General features: G+C 47.7%; 2 protein-coding genes across 2 annotated transcripts; both read left to right on the top strand.

The window, feature by feature from the left end:
* The first annotated feature begins 58 nt into the window (after nt 1-58).
* LOC129384654 (sperm-specific sodium:proton exchanger-like) lies at nt 59-8,517 on the top strand. Its single transcript, XM_055070248.2, has 5 exons — nt 59-559; nt 751-846; nt 1,504-1,683; nt 6,964-7,101; nt 8,503-8,517. Exons 1-5 carry the CDS (start codon nt 452-454, stop codon nt 8,515-8,517), a joined length of 537 nt encoding a protein of 178 aa, XP_054926223.1. The 5' UTR covers nt 59-451.
* A 2,309-nt stretch (nt 8,518-10,826) lies between these two features.
* Nucleotides 10,827-14,337, top strand: LOC126530284 (uncharacterized). Its single transcript, XM_050177600.3, has 2 exons — nt 10,827-11,021; nt 13,831-14,337. Exons 1-2 carry the CDS (start codon nt 10,869-10,871, stop codon nt 14,002-14,004), a joined length of 327 nt encoding a protein of 108 aa, XP_050033557.1. The 5' UTR covers nt 10,827-10,868; the 3' UTR covers nt 14,005-14,337.
* The last annotated feature ends 252 nt before the right edge of the window (nt 14,338-14,589 follow it).

The following is a 14,589-nucleotide window of genomic DNA, read 5'->3' as shown; positions in this document are numbered from 1 at the left end:
GAGGCTCCCTTGGCAGCTCAATGCACTTAGTACCACACTTCCTAGTACACTCAGTGCACATACACATGCACTTAGCGCTGGAGATGTTAAGGACACACAAATAATTTAATCAAATGACTATATTCCTGCGCAAAACTCTCCTCGATTTCCCCTGTGCCTCCAACAAATTTGTGCCGGCAGTCCTGTAGGCTATGGGTTCAAACAAGGTTCTCTGCATTCTTCGTAATTGTAATGAATAACTATAAAATTAAATCCCAGTTGTAATGTGAACCCAGTTGCGTTACTGCATAGGAGGCGTGAATTTTCCATGTACGCATAAGAAGGGTTCTAATAATTAGAACAATTTCTTTAACGCGACGTTGCTGTTCGATAATGTCGACGAGACGATAACCCAGTGCTCAAGCGTTTTCCACCTCCTCCATCTTTCACGCAGGCTGTCAAGGATCGGCGCATGTACATCCTGTCCGAGGCATGTAGCTTGCCCACCAGCTACAAACCGATCGCCATGCTCCGGGTCATTCCGTGGATCAACTCGGACAGCATTCGGCAATTTCTAGCGGTAAGTAAGCGCGGCTAGGCCGTGGCGTTTGTTTTGAATAGACTCTACATCAAGAGACCGAGATCTGTCCGTTCTCAGTGCTTTCGCAATTACGCTCAACTTTCCTGTTCACAACCTTTGTCGAGATCTGTCCGTTCTCAGTGCTTTCGCAATTACGCTCAACTTTCCTGTTCGCAACCTTTGTCCTTTAGATCAAGATCAAACCGGTGTCCTTTGCTCCAACCGAAGTCATCGTGGAGAGGAAGGAAGAGAATGACATCATACTGACCTATTCAGGCATATTGAAGGTATGCATGAATGGTGAGCTGTTAACTGGTGGCACCAATTTTATATGGACAAAGGGAGATGCAGCGTCGAGAATATTTTCTTACGACAAAAAGAAAATGAACTATTGATCGGTAAACTGCGAAAAATTGGAGACGTTTCTTGCGACTTGAGCGCAGTGAAATAAAAGTGAATGTGTGCTGATACGCCTAGAAACCATGTCACAGAATGGTTGCTTGCACACGGCGCAGTTTCATGGTACTTCTGAGGGTGTACGATATGAATAATCAGTTGCTTTCTTTACAGACGCTTTTTTCCCCACAAGGGCACATGAACGCATCCCAACTATGTACGTTATGCTGCTGGAACGCATAATCTTTTCTGCCGTATACTATTGAAAAAGGGTTAAAGCACTTGCTTGAAACACCATGCAACGTGCATTACTTCCTGTTTGCATCAGACATACATTTTCTTACGTGTATCGACCGCCCTTGAGAATTTCACACTGTATTAGACGGAACACACTTCGTAACTCGCATATACAGCTGTTGCTGAGTTTTAAGAAAACCACGAGGACAGGCTCCCTGCCTGCCCGCTAGTTCCCTGATTAAACCCGTCGCGCTCTGTGGATATCATCGCGATCGTCACGATGGACGCCTATGGATCGGTGGTCTCTGCAGATAGAGGGGGAGTACGAGGAGGTTGGCGACGGGGCGCTGCCCAACTCGGCGTCGACGCTGTTCTTCTTCAACGAGGGCTACTTCGTCGACTACGTGCCCGCGCCCGCGTGCATCGGCGACCTCGGCCTCGTCACCGAAGAGCCCTCGATCACGCGAGTCGTTGCCGAGACGCAGGTCAACGTAAGCACGCGCTCTCTTCCTCTTCAATAGTTGGTTTTGTGCGTGGTGTGTACGGGGTGGTTATCTTACACGCGACTCGCTTTGAAGGTCGGAGAGGAGGAAAGGGGCAAGTGAGTGCCGCTGCAAATCGGTCCCAAACTTTCTTGGCAGCTGGACACGCCGAACGCAACTTGTGCTCTCATAGTGGAACCCAGTTCTCGCATTGTAAGCGAGCCACGACTCGAAGCTGGGCCTACACGCCACCGAGTCGAGTGCAGCGCTGCCCTTCGGCTAAAAAGGACACTGCGCTTCTCAAGAATTTCCATGGAGTGTCGGTGAAGCGTAGTAAGCACTTCTGTCGAGGGGCGGCGTCTCCGTCTGCTTCATTAGTAGTGAGAAAGTGAAAGAAACAGAGATGTCGAATTGGGTGCAATGAACGGAAAGAAAAAAGACCATGGAGATTTACAAGAATGGGAGGAAAGAAATGAAAACACACATTTAAGTATTGGTGCCAATAGAGCAGGGAAGAGATTGCTACCACCGGATCCGTTGCAGGCATAGTTAGCGGTACCAGATAGAGAGGCTTTGAGGAAGAGAAAGAAAATATTAGGGCGATGTATAAAAAAATGGCTAGTATGAAAGGTGTGTATAGCATACCTGATTAGCTCAACCAGGCTAGATGACTATTTGTTACCGCCCCCTTTCATGGCTGATGCCCATAAATCCTCCTCCTCACCAGTTGAGGCGAGACGGAGTGTTGAGGGGAGGAAAGTTCTCGTACACGGGGGTTCATCACTAGGCGTTTGGCTTGGTTGGTGTTGTACAGTGAGCTAACAGTGTAAGGGTGGGGGGCGTAAGATCCCTGGACAAAACCATGGAAGGACTCTGACAAAACTTAAAGGTAGCGACATTCCTCCTCGCCCGGCCTCTCCTTCAGCTGGCCTTCTCGCAGCTCGCTCTTTCTCTCGCGTAGCTCGCCCTCGCAGTTGGGCCGTTCTCTCGGAAGCCACCCATGGAGTTACACGAGGGGAGACATCAAAGATTATTGTGGGGTGTATGCGCATGAATTTTTACCGCAGTTAAGACTTGACTATTGTGTGCTCTGCTAGCAGCGATGATGGGACGCTATGAAACTGGCCGAAGCAGATGTCTTTTGTGCTTTCTCAGCGCGTAACTGCACGCTTTCTAGCTTCGGGTTGGCTGCCAGCTTCCAGTTAGAAGAAGGCTCTCGAGCCTAGTTTGGTGGACAAATTCCTTTTAATGTAGAGTGCTAGCACAAAAATCAGAATTCTGTCTCGCCAATAATGTATACTTAATGTACACGATGTTTATATAAATGCCAGAGCTTTGTTTGAGTGTTATGTTGTCCACTGCCATGCATTGCACTCGTAGGCAAGAACACTGTCGCGGCTTTGCACAGATCAATCCACTTCGCGAGTCATTTCTATTGCATTGATCTAATTCTTTATTTGGCTTTCTAAAGACCCTTGCCCATCGTGAAAGGGCGGTGATGAACGTTTCGCTGGTACACGCCAAAGGTACAGGTGTGCAGCACTATGTAACTACCGATCCAACGACTCGGATCCGTTTGCGCTGCTCGAAGTGCGTACGTGTGTACGTGCGTGTACCCAATCGATTGCTGTGTGTGCAGCTTGCGCAGCTTCATAATTTAATCATCTTAGTACCACGATGACCGAACGCAAGGCGCGTGACCTATGCGCCTGAATAACGCGAGCGTCATATATATAGAAACGTGCGCGATCAACGCGGAGCATCTCAGCTATTCTCGTCGGTTCGTCATGACGCTGCCATATCTTTACGGTAGTGAAACTGGTCCTACGCTTTTATGACACACTGGTGCCGTTGGCTTTCAAGCACAACCATGACAGGGGAACCCGTACTTCATTTCTAAACAAAACGTATGCAGGGACGAAAGTTACTCAGAGAAATGGTTTCCATCAATGAGCACTTCCCCCTTCACGCAGTTCCAAGTCAATATGAGCCGACAAACTGGTGCACCACTTTATCCTGCCGAGGCGGCGAAGCGGAGAAAGCCTACTCACAATAGTCAATCATTTGCGCTGGTAGTGAACAGCTTGTCCCCTCACAATATATTTGCAGAGCCTAGCAAAAGCATGGGCTGACAAAGCTACGCACAAAAACACGTGTTACGTTTCTAGCACGATATATGACAAAACACAGCCTACGTACTCCATAGCTTCTTACACCTGTTGACGATAGCGCGATCAGGAAAACAAATCTAAACGAGCACCGGGAGTAGCACCCGTGCATAAGTTTACCCATGCCTGAGCTCCGTAACCCGTCAACAAGGCAAAAAAAGCTCCGTTCGTACACGTTTGCACCTCCAGTGCTCTTAAAAGTAATCCCTAACATAAAACAAACAAAAACTGAGTTCTTCAAAACTCGACGGCCCACTGTCATGGTGGTGAGTACGCCGAGACGCGAAAATAAAGGAAAGATAGAGAAAAGGGCGCGGGAAATACCACGTGATGGCGCTCAATCAAGAGTCGCAGACCTCCTGCCTCCTCTCAGGCTCCTCGCAGCAGCGGCGGCGGCAAAATACAAGTATGTCGCTACTTCTAAGTTTTATTCAGGGACCTTAGGGAGGCGCACCTGGGAACGCCGTGATGGTGAAAGCTTGATCTACGGCGGAATAATGCAGGCATCCACATTCAGCGAGATATTTATGATGCACTATACATGGGTGGCGTGTATGGCCCTCTCTCTCCGCTCGAGCACACACGTATGCATGGTCAGCAATATCTCGCCACTTTTTCAGGCGAAGCTTGTATTGCCTCACTCGTGTCGGCGTCGGTGTCGCCGTACGGAAAAATCTAAGCCGCGAGAAAATAAAAATTGCTTGTCGGGCTGCGGAGTCGAGCCACTGACCTCGCGGTGGCGAGACCACCACGCTAACCCATTCAGCCACTGTCGGTTAGTCAAACGTCACCTTTAAAGTGGGGTTTTATACGCACGAAGAAGTAGACGCAGCGCAAGGCGCGAGCCAATCACAGGCCTCCCCTCCCTTCGGAGGAGGGAAAGGATGTTATCGCGTGTTCGCTCGCCTCGCGCCCGCCGTCTTCCGTCTATTCAGGCCCGGCAGCCAGATGGGGAGGCCGCGCTTGATTCGTTCTGCCGAAGAGCAGGCTGCGTTGAAGGAACGGGAGCGGGCACGCGTCGTGCGTTCTGCCGAAGAACAGGCGGCGCTGGATGAACGCCGCCGGGAACTCGCTGGAAAAAGGGCTCGTTGTCGACGTGCGCACCTCACCGTGAGGGAGCGCGAAGTCGAAGCGTTACGACAACGAAGAACCGCGCGTCTCGAGCTTGGCTTGCACCCCTCTTCACAGTAGTAAAAGGGCGGTCATTTTTTTTTCTAATGTGCATACCTTTTTTGTAAATTCATATTGCAGATCATAAATAGGCCATTTTGCAAAATAGATAGCACGTCGTAAAGCTTTTCTAGCATCTAACTGTGCAAGAATAACCGCCGCTTACGAGCTGTGCCTGCCACTCCATACTGAAGGATTTAGGATCACGCATTTTAGAGCAGGCAAATGTGGATTGGCTATAACACTACGTTTTGAGCCATGGGGTTGCGCTTTGAAGCAAATACAACCAGAATATAGACACTATGGAGCGAAAGAAAGATTTATCTTCGTTACCTGCCGGCATGCTATGGGTGTTAGAAAAGTATTCCCCACTTCATGGGTCATTCGTTGCACACGCCGTATCCGTATAAGCGCATCATAACTATCGATACCTCAGGAAGCGATGGGGCTATTGAGAGACTGTTGCCATATCTTATATTGCGCTCTGCCCGCGCTAAACTTAGAGATGTATACCTGCCAACCTGAGTACTTCGTTGATGGGGAGCTGAACCACGCGGAAAAAGGGGGAAGGGGGGGGGGGGGCAGGCGACGTCAAAAAAAAAAATTCTACCGTGTTTCCTGCACTGCAGCAACGTATATGAATGGCGGCCAGTACAGTTACTAGACGTCTCGGGGCTCGTACTGTGACCCGAAACGGCGCGTGCCTGCGTGTATAATTAAAGAACATGCACTATGTCGCAAAACATTGGCAGCTTGACACACTTTAATATTCGTCATCGCACAGCAACACTGTATGACGGAGAAGCTAATTTAAGAAAATCGGTCATAATGCAACACATAGACCTTTGTGTCACGCGAATTCCTTCGCACCTATCACGATCATAAGCGAATTGAAGTTAGGGCTACGCTGGCTGCACACAAAAGGCTTGGTCTTAAAGCGTACTTCGTCTAGCTATCAAGCGCGTGCTGGTATTCACGATGTGGCTGGCTGCATGACGCGTTTTGTTTTGTTTTTCTCTCGGCGGGACTGGGTCAGTATTCTGGGAGGTTTATGACCGTGTTCATACAATTGGCAGGACTGGTAAGAATTCGGGAGTCCCCGGACAAATCGGGAGAGTTGGCAGGTATGGGGACATGTCACTTGATGTCGAGACCGAAGTAAAAAAAAGAAGATATTGATTTACGACAGCAAGGAGGAAAATTACGCGCACACTAAGGTTGGAATGAGTTCGTTCTTGTCTAACGTCACCTTTGTTACTCGCCAAGTAAACTTTTTTTTATTAGTAATTTTTCTTTACTTGCGTCCGAGCAGCGTGCTTAGACTAAGCTGCGTAACTTTGCTTGATGTACCGTGTTTTGAAGTTTGTAAACGATTACATAGAAGTTTACAGAAGTTAGCTTCGTGAGAAACTTCTCTAACACAAGCAAAACGAGAAAGTGGTAAATGAGAACTGAGTAATGGGGAATGATTAGAAGGCGGGTACAGTTCACTGCAACGTCCCAGCTGGTTAATTTGCTCGGCCCAATACCATTAGGCAGCTATCAATATCCAACTACCAGGCTAGATGACATTCGCAAAGTACCAGCTTACACATTAAACAGAACAATCAGGGTTGTTTTTATTTCCAAGTACTTAACTCTGGCCTAAAAAATACAATACGAAGGGTTTTGTGCATAAGGTAATAACTAGCAACATGACATACATTACACAGCAGAATTTCAAACACACATTAGCGCTCCCCCTTTCTCTCCCTACAGAAAAAAAAAGAAAGGAAAGGAAAGAAGAACGTTCCCATTGATGCACTCATGAATCTAATAATTAGATTGCAGCTTGTAAACCTCCCTCACTCCTGTAGCGCCCTTCGTAATCTTCAGTGTCGCGAGCCCCATAAAGACAATGTTCACGAAACATCCCATAATTTTCAACACGCTCTTTTTTTCTTTATTTCAGGCCTATATGATACCAAGAGAGCGAGTGATTGAAGCTATAGGAGTCTTCACAAACGCACCGAGTTTTCTTTACGACATCTGGGCGTACATTGCGAGAAATATAGGACTCTTGGTTCTTCAAACGCATCCCAAGTACCAGGCAAGTGGGATACCGCAACATTATTATTGAGACGTATTCTTTGAAGAACAGTATTATCCGGAGTGGAATTGTGTTGTCCGGCAAAAGATATGCCCTATAACATAATACGTAGTTCTAGCGCAGCTCGATGGACCCTTGAATGAGGCCACGCACCAAAGGATTTGGGGGGTGCTGGCTGTGACTGTGGCACCCGGGCAAGCACTCTGTCCTACAAGTATACGATGTTTTCTGAGATAGAGAATCCTACATCGAAAGGGAAAATTCTCGACCACCCGAATGTAGCACTGAGCTACGAAGGAAACCCACATGGGTTTCTCAGAAAGAAAGCGTCTCAGATGAGGAAAAAATTTCGTCCTGCTCCCGGATTCTCTAGGAGAAACGCGTATCGGTTTTCTTTGTAGCTTCGTGATACATACAGGTGGGTGACCAATTTTCCACTTCCGTGACATTTCCTCCGCCTTGCGAGATTCCCAGATGATGATGATGATGATGAAAAACTTTATTGATCCCTATTTAATAGAATAGAGGGTGAGGGGAGGAACTACTTGAAGTAGGCCTCCTTTATCCTCTCAGCGCACTCCAGGACGGCCTCCTGAAGATCGGGCCTGGAGCTGCGCAAGGCAGCCTCCCATTGCTCCTCACTAGATATTAATTGCCTGAGGAAAGGGGGAAAGGGGTGCTTAGGGCACTCCCACATGATGTGGTTTAAGTCTGCTTTGGGAGAGACACAGAATTTACAAGAAGGAGAAAGGTAAATGGCGGCATGAATGCGGTGGAGGAGGTAAGGGGACGGAAAGGTGCGAGTCTGCAGCTGTCGCCACAGAACTTCACACCTACGCGGGGATTTGCCCATGAGTGGTGGAAAGGTTAAGCGGTCTAATCGGTAGTGTGTGCAGATGTCGTGGTAAGTAATAAGTCGATCCCGCGCTGTTAACGGCGCCTCGTCCGTGGCGAGGTCCGACACATCTGATGCCTGAGGCCGGACTGTAAATCCTCGGGCACTGGCATGAGCCGCCTCGTTTCCGGCAAGGCCCGCATGCGCGGGAGTCCAGATTAATGCCACAGTTTGATGGAAAGGATGGGCCAAGAGGAGAGAAAGGGCTGGCTTAGAGACCCTACCCGCTCCGAAGTTATGTATGGCTGCTTTGGAGTCACTAACGATAACTGATGAATTTGGAATCGTGAGGGCCAGGGCTATGGCCGCTTCCTCCACCTCCTCCGAGGAAGAGCCAGGAATGGAGGCGGCCGCATCGACCTGGCCGTGAGAGTTAATGACTGATATTGCGTAATGATTTCCGTTCCCATATTCGGCGGCATCAACATAGAGCACGTCTTTTGAGGTGGAGAATTGTTTTTGGAGAGCCTTTGATCGCTGCCTCCTGCGCTGTTTGTGGTGCACAGGGTGCATGTTTTTAGGAGATGGGGGGAGCAGAGGTTCTCGTGTATGTGATGTGGAATGGTGTATTTAGTCTGGATGATGGGTGCCGGAGTGATAGAAAGAGTTTGTAGAATGTGTCGACCTGTTGCGGTGTTAGAAAGTCTGCTATATTGGGATGTGAGGTGGGCTTCTGTGAGTTCAGTAAGTGTGTTGAAAGTTCCAGTAAGCATTAGCCTTTCAGTGGAGGTACGTATGGGGACCCCCAGCGCGAATTTATATATTTTGCGTAAAACAGTGTCGATCTCATCTGATTCTGATTTAAGGAAATGTAGATATGGTGTTGCGAATGTAATCTTACTGATAACGAAGGCCTGGATCAAGCGGAGAATTTCGGCCTCCTTTAGTCCGCCATGTTTATTGGAGACTCGCCCTAGAAGGCGCAGGGTGTGATCGTCTGTGGTGTGGAGTGTATGTAGGGTATATGTGTTGAGCCGGTTGCTTTAAATGTGTAAACCGAGCACCCGGAGCCTGTCCACTCTAGTAACGGGGATGTGATTTAGGATGGCCTGTATACTAGACGTGTTTTCCGGCCCCCCGGTGGGATGGCAGAAGTAGCAGCTCGGATTTTTGAGGGGAGCATGTGAGATTCATAGCCCCGGCATGAGCCACGACGGCGTCGGCTGCGGCCTGTAGAGTGTCTTGAATCTCTCCATCGGAGCCGCCAGTCGTCCAAAGAGTGATGTCATCGGCGTAGAGTGAAAACTTGAGATCGGGAATAGACCGCAATGCTTGCGCCATCGGCATCATAGAAAGATTGAAAAGAAAAGGCGACAGCACTGAGTCTTGGGGCGTGCCGTAGCTACCTAAAGCGTACGAAAGGGATTGCTCTGTGCCTATGTGTATCGTTGCGGTATGGTTAGATAAGAAGGTACATATCTAGTCATATGTCTTTCCGCGAACCCCAATGAGATCTTGAATCTCTCCATCGGAGCCGCCAGTCGTCCAAAGAGTGATGTCATCGGCGTAGAGTGAAAACTTGAGATCGGGAATAGACTGCAATGCTTGCGCCATCGGCATCATAGAAAGATTGAAAAGAAAAGGCGACAGCACTGAGTCTTGGGACGTGCCGTAGCTACCTAAAGCGTACGAAAGGGATTGCTCTGTGCCTATGTGTATCGTTGCGGTATGGTTAGATAAGAAGGTACATATCTAGTCATATGTCTTTCCGCCAACCCCAATGAGATTAAGCTCTCTGAGGATGGCGGAATGTGAAACGTTATTAAAGGCTCCGTGGAGGTCCAGACTGAGAATTGCTTGCGTATCTAGACTGCTATTGGGTGTAATGATGTCATGCTTCATTCGAAGCATGATATCTTGGCATGAGAGAGATTTTCGAAAACCTACCATTTCTGATGGATAAAGATTGTTGTCTTCCATGTATTTACTGAGCCGGTTAAGGATGACGTGTTCGAGTGCTTTACCTAGACAAGAGGTTAGTGATATAGGCCTGAGATTAGAAGTGTTGAGTGGTTTGTTTGGCTTTGGGATAAAAATTACGCTGGCACCTTTCCACGAAGTAGAGAGGGTGCCAGTGTCAAAGCAATGATTGAAGTACGCCGTGATGGCTGTGACAGAGTTTTCGTCTAGATTGCGGAGTATTTTATTGTTAGTAAGGTCGGGGCCTGGTGCTGGCATTTCGCAGAAGTGATTTGTCAGAACCTACTATAGGAGCTATGCAGTCATCGGATGCCGTCTATGCCTATCCCCCGTATAGATAATGACAGAAAGTTCAGGAGCATATAATGGATTTACAATATTGCTCGGACTGAAGCCCTACCAGCCCAGGCCAGAACATTTGCTTCCTTATTTCCAGTAGCTGTAATCGTGCCGACCAAACTTAGCAGTGCAGAATAGCACTCATGAAATGAAGGACACAGCTTCTTGTAGAATGACTGGTCGCCTTCTTTCATTGGGACTACTGCCGGTTTATCTAAGAAACCAGGATTTGTTTAAATTCCCGATTAAGCTTAAAGTGTATGTGTTATCATCATCATCATGTGTGTGACCTTAACCTTCATCACGCCTGTGCGTGCATCATCAGCGTGGACTGTGTCGAGGGTCCTTCGCCGCGTCTCTCGGGCTCAATAAAGGTCAGCCCTTACTGTGACGTCACAAGATATATATTACTATTCGGACGGCACGGTTCACACTTGAAAAACGCTTCAGAACTCGACTGTGCCTCCCGTCTCCCGGTGTTTTTATGCCATTTTATAACGATTTGAAGCAGTTGCATCACGGTTACTGCGCAGCGTAACCGTGAACATTAATACATCGGCTTGCACAGACATGGCCGCTTGAGAAAATCCAGCGCCGCTTGGACTCATTCCTGATGCCCAACCTGGAGATAGCGACCAAGTTCATACTGACGCCCGACATCCACGACGCCATTCTGATCCAGGGCGTCGCTATCGATAGCGAGACGCAGGAGTACCTGGTCGGACCCATGTACGTGCCTCGCACCACTCGCAGGCTCAGCTTCCCTGTAAGTCATTCACCGCTGTCGTGTATCTTTGCATGCACGCACACTGGACTATTCTACTGCACTACTCAACCAGCCTAACGCGTTCTTGTACGAAGATTTAAGTGTGCAGTTCTGGTGGTACCCTGGTGAATGCACTTATAGCCGTACCGAAATCATGCTGTCGGCCGGACGCTATTGCTGCTGTAAAAAAAAAAGAAAACCCTTATCAAAAAGTCCGGATGCAATCAGCAAACAGTTGACGTAAGCGCTATCACCTTTACACCTTGTTAGTTTCTACAGAGTGCAAGTGATAAAAGCGGGATAACATGAGCCACGCATGTGTCAGAATGGTCATGTACGCAAAATCGTCGCATATGTTCGCCTGCGTCCTCCAGTCGTGCGGCGGTGTCAATGGCTGTAATTTTGGAGTTGAGATAATCTAGCTGCGCCGCGGTCCCTAAAATCTTAGAGATTCCTGCAAAAATTACTACATGGGAACTCTGGCGCTAGTGTCCTAGGGAGCTGTAAGCATATGTCGCTTTAGCCTGCATAGGAATGATGGTTAGTAAACGTATTTGCACAGTCTTCGTCCTACTGGCTTCGCATGGCATTGTGGCTTTGCAACTGGGCAAGCGGATCACATCCGACAAAATATCCCATTAAAAATGCCACACCTCGCAGTGCTTATGCATGTGCGCAGAGTCAAATCGCCTTCTGCGTTTACACACACAGAAAAAGGGGGGATTGCTTCGAGATTTAGAGCAATAAAGGCCAGATAAAGCAGAGTAAACAAAGCCACATGAACGCTGGGAGCAACGCGCCCGAACATGAGACAAATTCATGTACTACGCATCATTCCCATGGTTGATGAACGATTATATTATTATTATTATTATTATTATTTATTGGCATTTTCTTTGAAACGGGACGCTGGCAAATATTCACCTAGACTGCCTAAGCTAATCAGGTATGCTATACATGCTTTTCAGTGTAGCATTTTGTCTAGGTAAAATTAATCTTTTTTTCTATTCCTTAAAGCTTGTACATCTAGCTGGTACCGTTACTTAAGCCTATAACAGATCCGGTACTATCAAATCTCTTTCCGATTTTTTTCCACCAATACTCTAAACTTCTCTTGTTTATCTCGACTGCTCACTGGCTAATGCTTCCATCTACTTTCATTCAGTGGTGCTGGAAAGTGTACATTACCTACGGGTCTCGCTGGGTGAAACCCTTCGCATTCCATTCGGATATGCTGAGTTGTCCCCCAATTTTTGCTGTAGCAGACACGTGTCTTGTAGCAGACACGTGTCTTATATTATTGCGAACGCAAGCTTCGTTAGATTTTTGTCCTTGGGCAACCAGCTAGGGCCTTTAATAACAAGACATTGTCGTTTGTGTTATCGTACGGTATGGAACTGTGTCTAAAATAACCCATTCATTTATTAATAATGTTTGCCTGTTATGTTATGTGTATCAATGCGCTTCTGAAGAAAGATGCAGTTTTGCCCGGAAGGCGATGCATCGATTACGATAGCAAATTAGCAGACAGCCATACGAAGTAAGGATAGTACTTTTATTGGCTGTATCTATTTGTAAACATTCGCTTGCTAACTAAATTAATAATAAGCATGATGTCAGCGCACACAGCGAACATGAACACATCACACTCAATGACTGCAGACATTCGCTGTCAAAACGCTGGCGTGAGGAAATGCGGCAGCAGCAGCAAGCGAAAGGACATTCACACTGTCTATTGCCTCAACGCAAAGCGATCGCCGAGGACACACAGCACGCACAAAGCTACGGGCTGCCGACATACTTCGGAATTGGAATGTCGAAAATAACGAAGAAAATGGAAATGAAGGTGGACGAAAAGATAACTTTTTGCCGGTGGTAGCCGAACCCCAGAACCTCCACATTACACGTGCCCCTTTAATTTACAGTGCCCCTTTAATTAGTGTCCAAATTTACGCCCCAGCGATGACTCTCTCTGCACCCATGGTAACAGAAGCTAATATTGAAGGCCACCTTTTATGCTTAGTGCAACCGCCGGAAGCGATGGGGGAACCGGAAAAACGTTGTATAGACGCCATGTTTTGAACACCACTTATTACAGAGTTTTAGGGGGGCCAAAAGTTTGGGGCCCCAAAGAGCTTTGCGGGTGTTAGCGTTGGTTCACCCAAGAGTGAAGATTTTTAGAATATGGCTTTGTGTTTGCGCATAGCGTCTTGCACTTGCAGCGCCACTACGGCGTTAAAGAAAAGCTATTATAAATAATAAATAAAATATACTATTTTAAGATAAGAAGGGTAATTTTGAGATTCGTGTTTCCTCGTTCAATTACAATTTATAGGTTATTCTATTAGCAGCAAGCAATTACTTGCGCTTGGTATTGAGTAACCAATTTTGCGTGCCTTCAAAGCTAAGCTAAGCCGTGTTAGGCCTACGAGCCATTAAATCGAGACTCGAATTCGGAATCAGCGGCGTCTAATGAATCAATCTTCATAACGCATGCTAGTTGAAAGCGATAACCGCAGTTACTTCTAGCTTGCGAACTTCACGCGTTACCACGAATCAAGCCCAGATTGGTGATAGGTTAGAGCCGTCGCTTCGATGGGTGCCGCCATGCTTGTTGACGCAAAGCTTTTGGGGCTCCCGATAAATCAGTGAAATAGCGTGCCAGACGCAAAACCCAAACGCAGTTTGCGTCTCGCGCAAGTGCAGTGGCTTCGACGCTATTTCTTTGGGGCCCCAAACGTTTGGGGCCCCTATTCGAAAACTCTCTGTTAACTGTGCTATGCGCACTAAACTGCGGATCGCTTTGCAGGGAATCTTTCACCACCGGGTGAGGCCAGTGGTGATAGTGATGGCCGACAAGCGCTATCGCTTGCCAGCCGAGATTGACTGGTTGCAGCCCACCGAAGGCGGTGATAAAAACTACGACGAGTACATGAACCAGGAGTTCGGACAGGAGCAGATGTACATCCAGGAGGACTACTGACCTGCTCCGGATGGCTCGCCCGTTAGAAGCCGGCGTCATCTGCGCCTTCGTGAAGCGTCTGTAAATAACGTTTAGCGAAAATGTACACCGCGGAAATTCGCGAAACGAAACGTGGGCGGTTACCCCCGAGTGCGCATTTTCTTTGTGTGTGTGCGCGCGCGATGATTTTCACAAGCCAAATGAAAGCGAGTTAGTGAACTCGCGGGCTTGAAACTTAATTCGTTTTTCATTGTTATTTCTGGTGGTCATTGCGTTTCGAATTCTATTTAATAGTATTCGACGATCGGTTATCTACATAGTGAGCAAAGCACGACGGTACGTTCATCAAGCACGCCATGAGGAACTCATTGGAGTGAGTAGTGGAACGCGTTCAGCAAAATGTATCGAAATAAAGCTGAAGTTTACCTGAAACGTTTGTTGTGCGCTTATGACGTTTTCTAAACGAACCCTGTCGGATTTGGCCGACCGCCGCCGTTAACCTGCTGGCTTGCCCAGTAGCTTACACACGGGGCAGCACTCGCGTCGGCGCTCACTTATATAGCCCCATCTGTACAGTCCCTGTAAATACCCCGCTGGCCGGCTTGC

The sequence above is a fragment of the Dermacentor andersoni genome, chromosome 5 (assembly GCF_023375885.2).
Source record: "Dermacentor andersoni chromosome 5, qqDerAnde1_hic_scaffold, whole genome shotgun sequence".
Taxonomy (NCBI): Eukaryota; Metazoa; Arthropoda; class Arachnida; order Ixodida; family Ixodidae; genus Dermacentor; species Dermacentor andersoni.
The sequence above is the reverse complement of the archived record's forward strand: the minus strand, read 5'-3'. Positions and strand labels throughout refer to the sequence as shown.

Coding starts and splice junctions, on each gene's coding strand:
- LOC129384654 (XM_055070248.2), top strand. CDS start 452: ATGTACATCCTGTCCGAGGCATGTAGCTTGCCCACCAGCTACAAACCG. Junction 560..750: donor GCATTCGGCAATTTCTAGCG/GTAAGTAAGCGC, acceptor TTTGTCCTTTAG/ATCAAGATCAAACCGGTGTC. Junction 847..1,503: donor CCTATTCAGGCATATTGAAG/GTATGCATGAAT, acceptor TGGTCTCTGCAG/ATAGAGGGGGAGTACGAGGA.
- LOC126530284 (XM_050177600.3), top strand. CDS start 10,869: ATGCCCAACCTGGAGATAGCGACCAAGTTCATACTGACGCCCGACATC. Junction 11,022..13,830: donor CTCGCAGGCTCAGCTTCCCT/GTAAGTCATTCA, acceptor ATCGCTTTGCAG/GGAATCTTTCACCACCGGGT.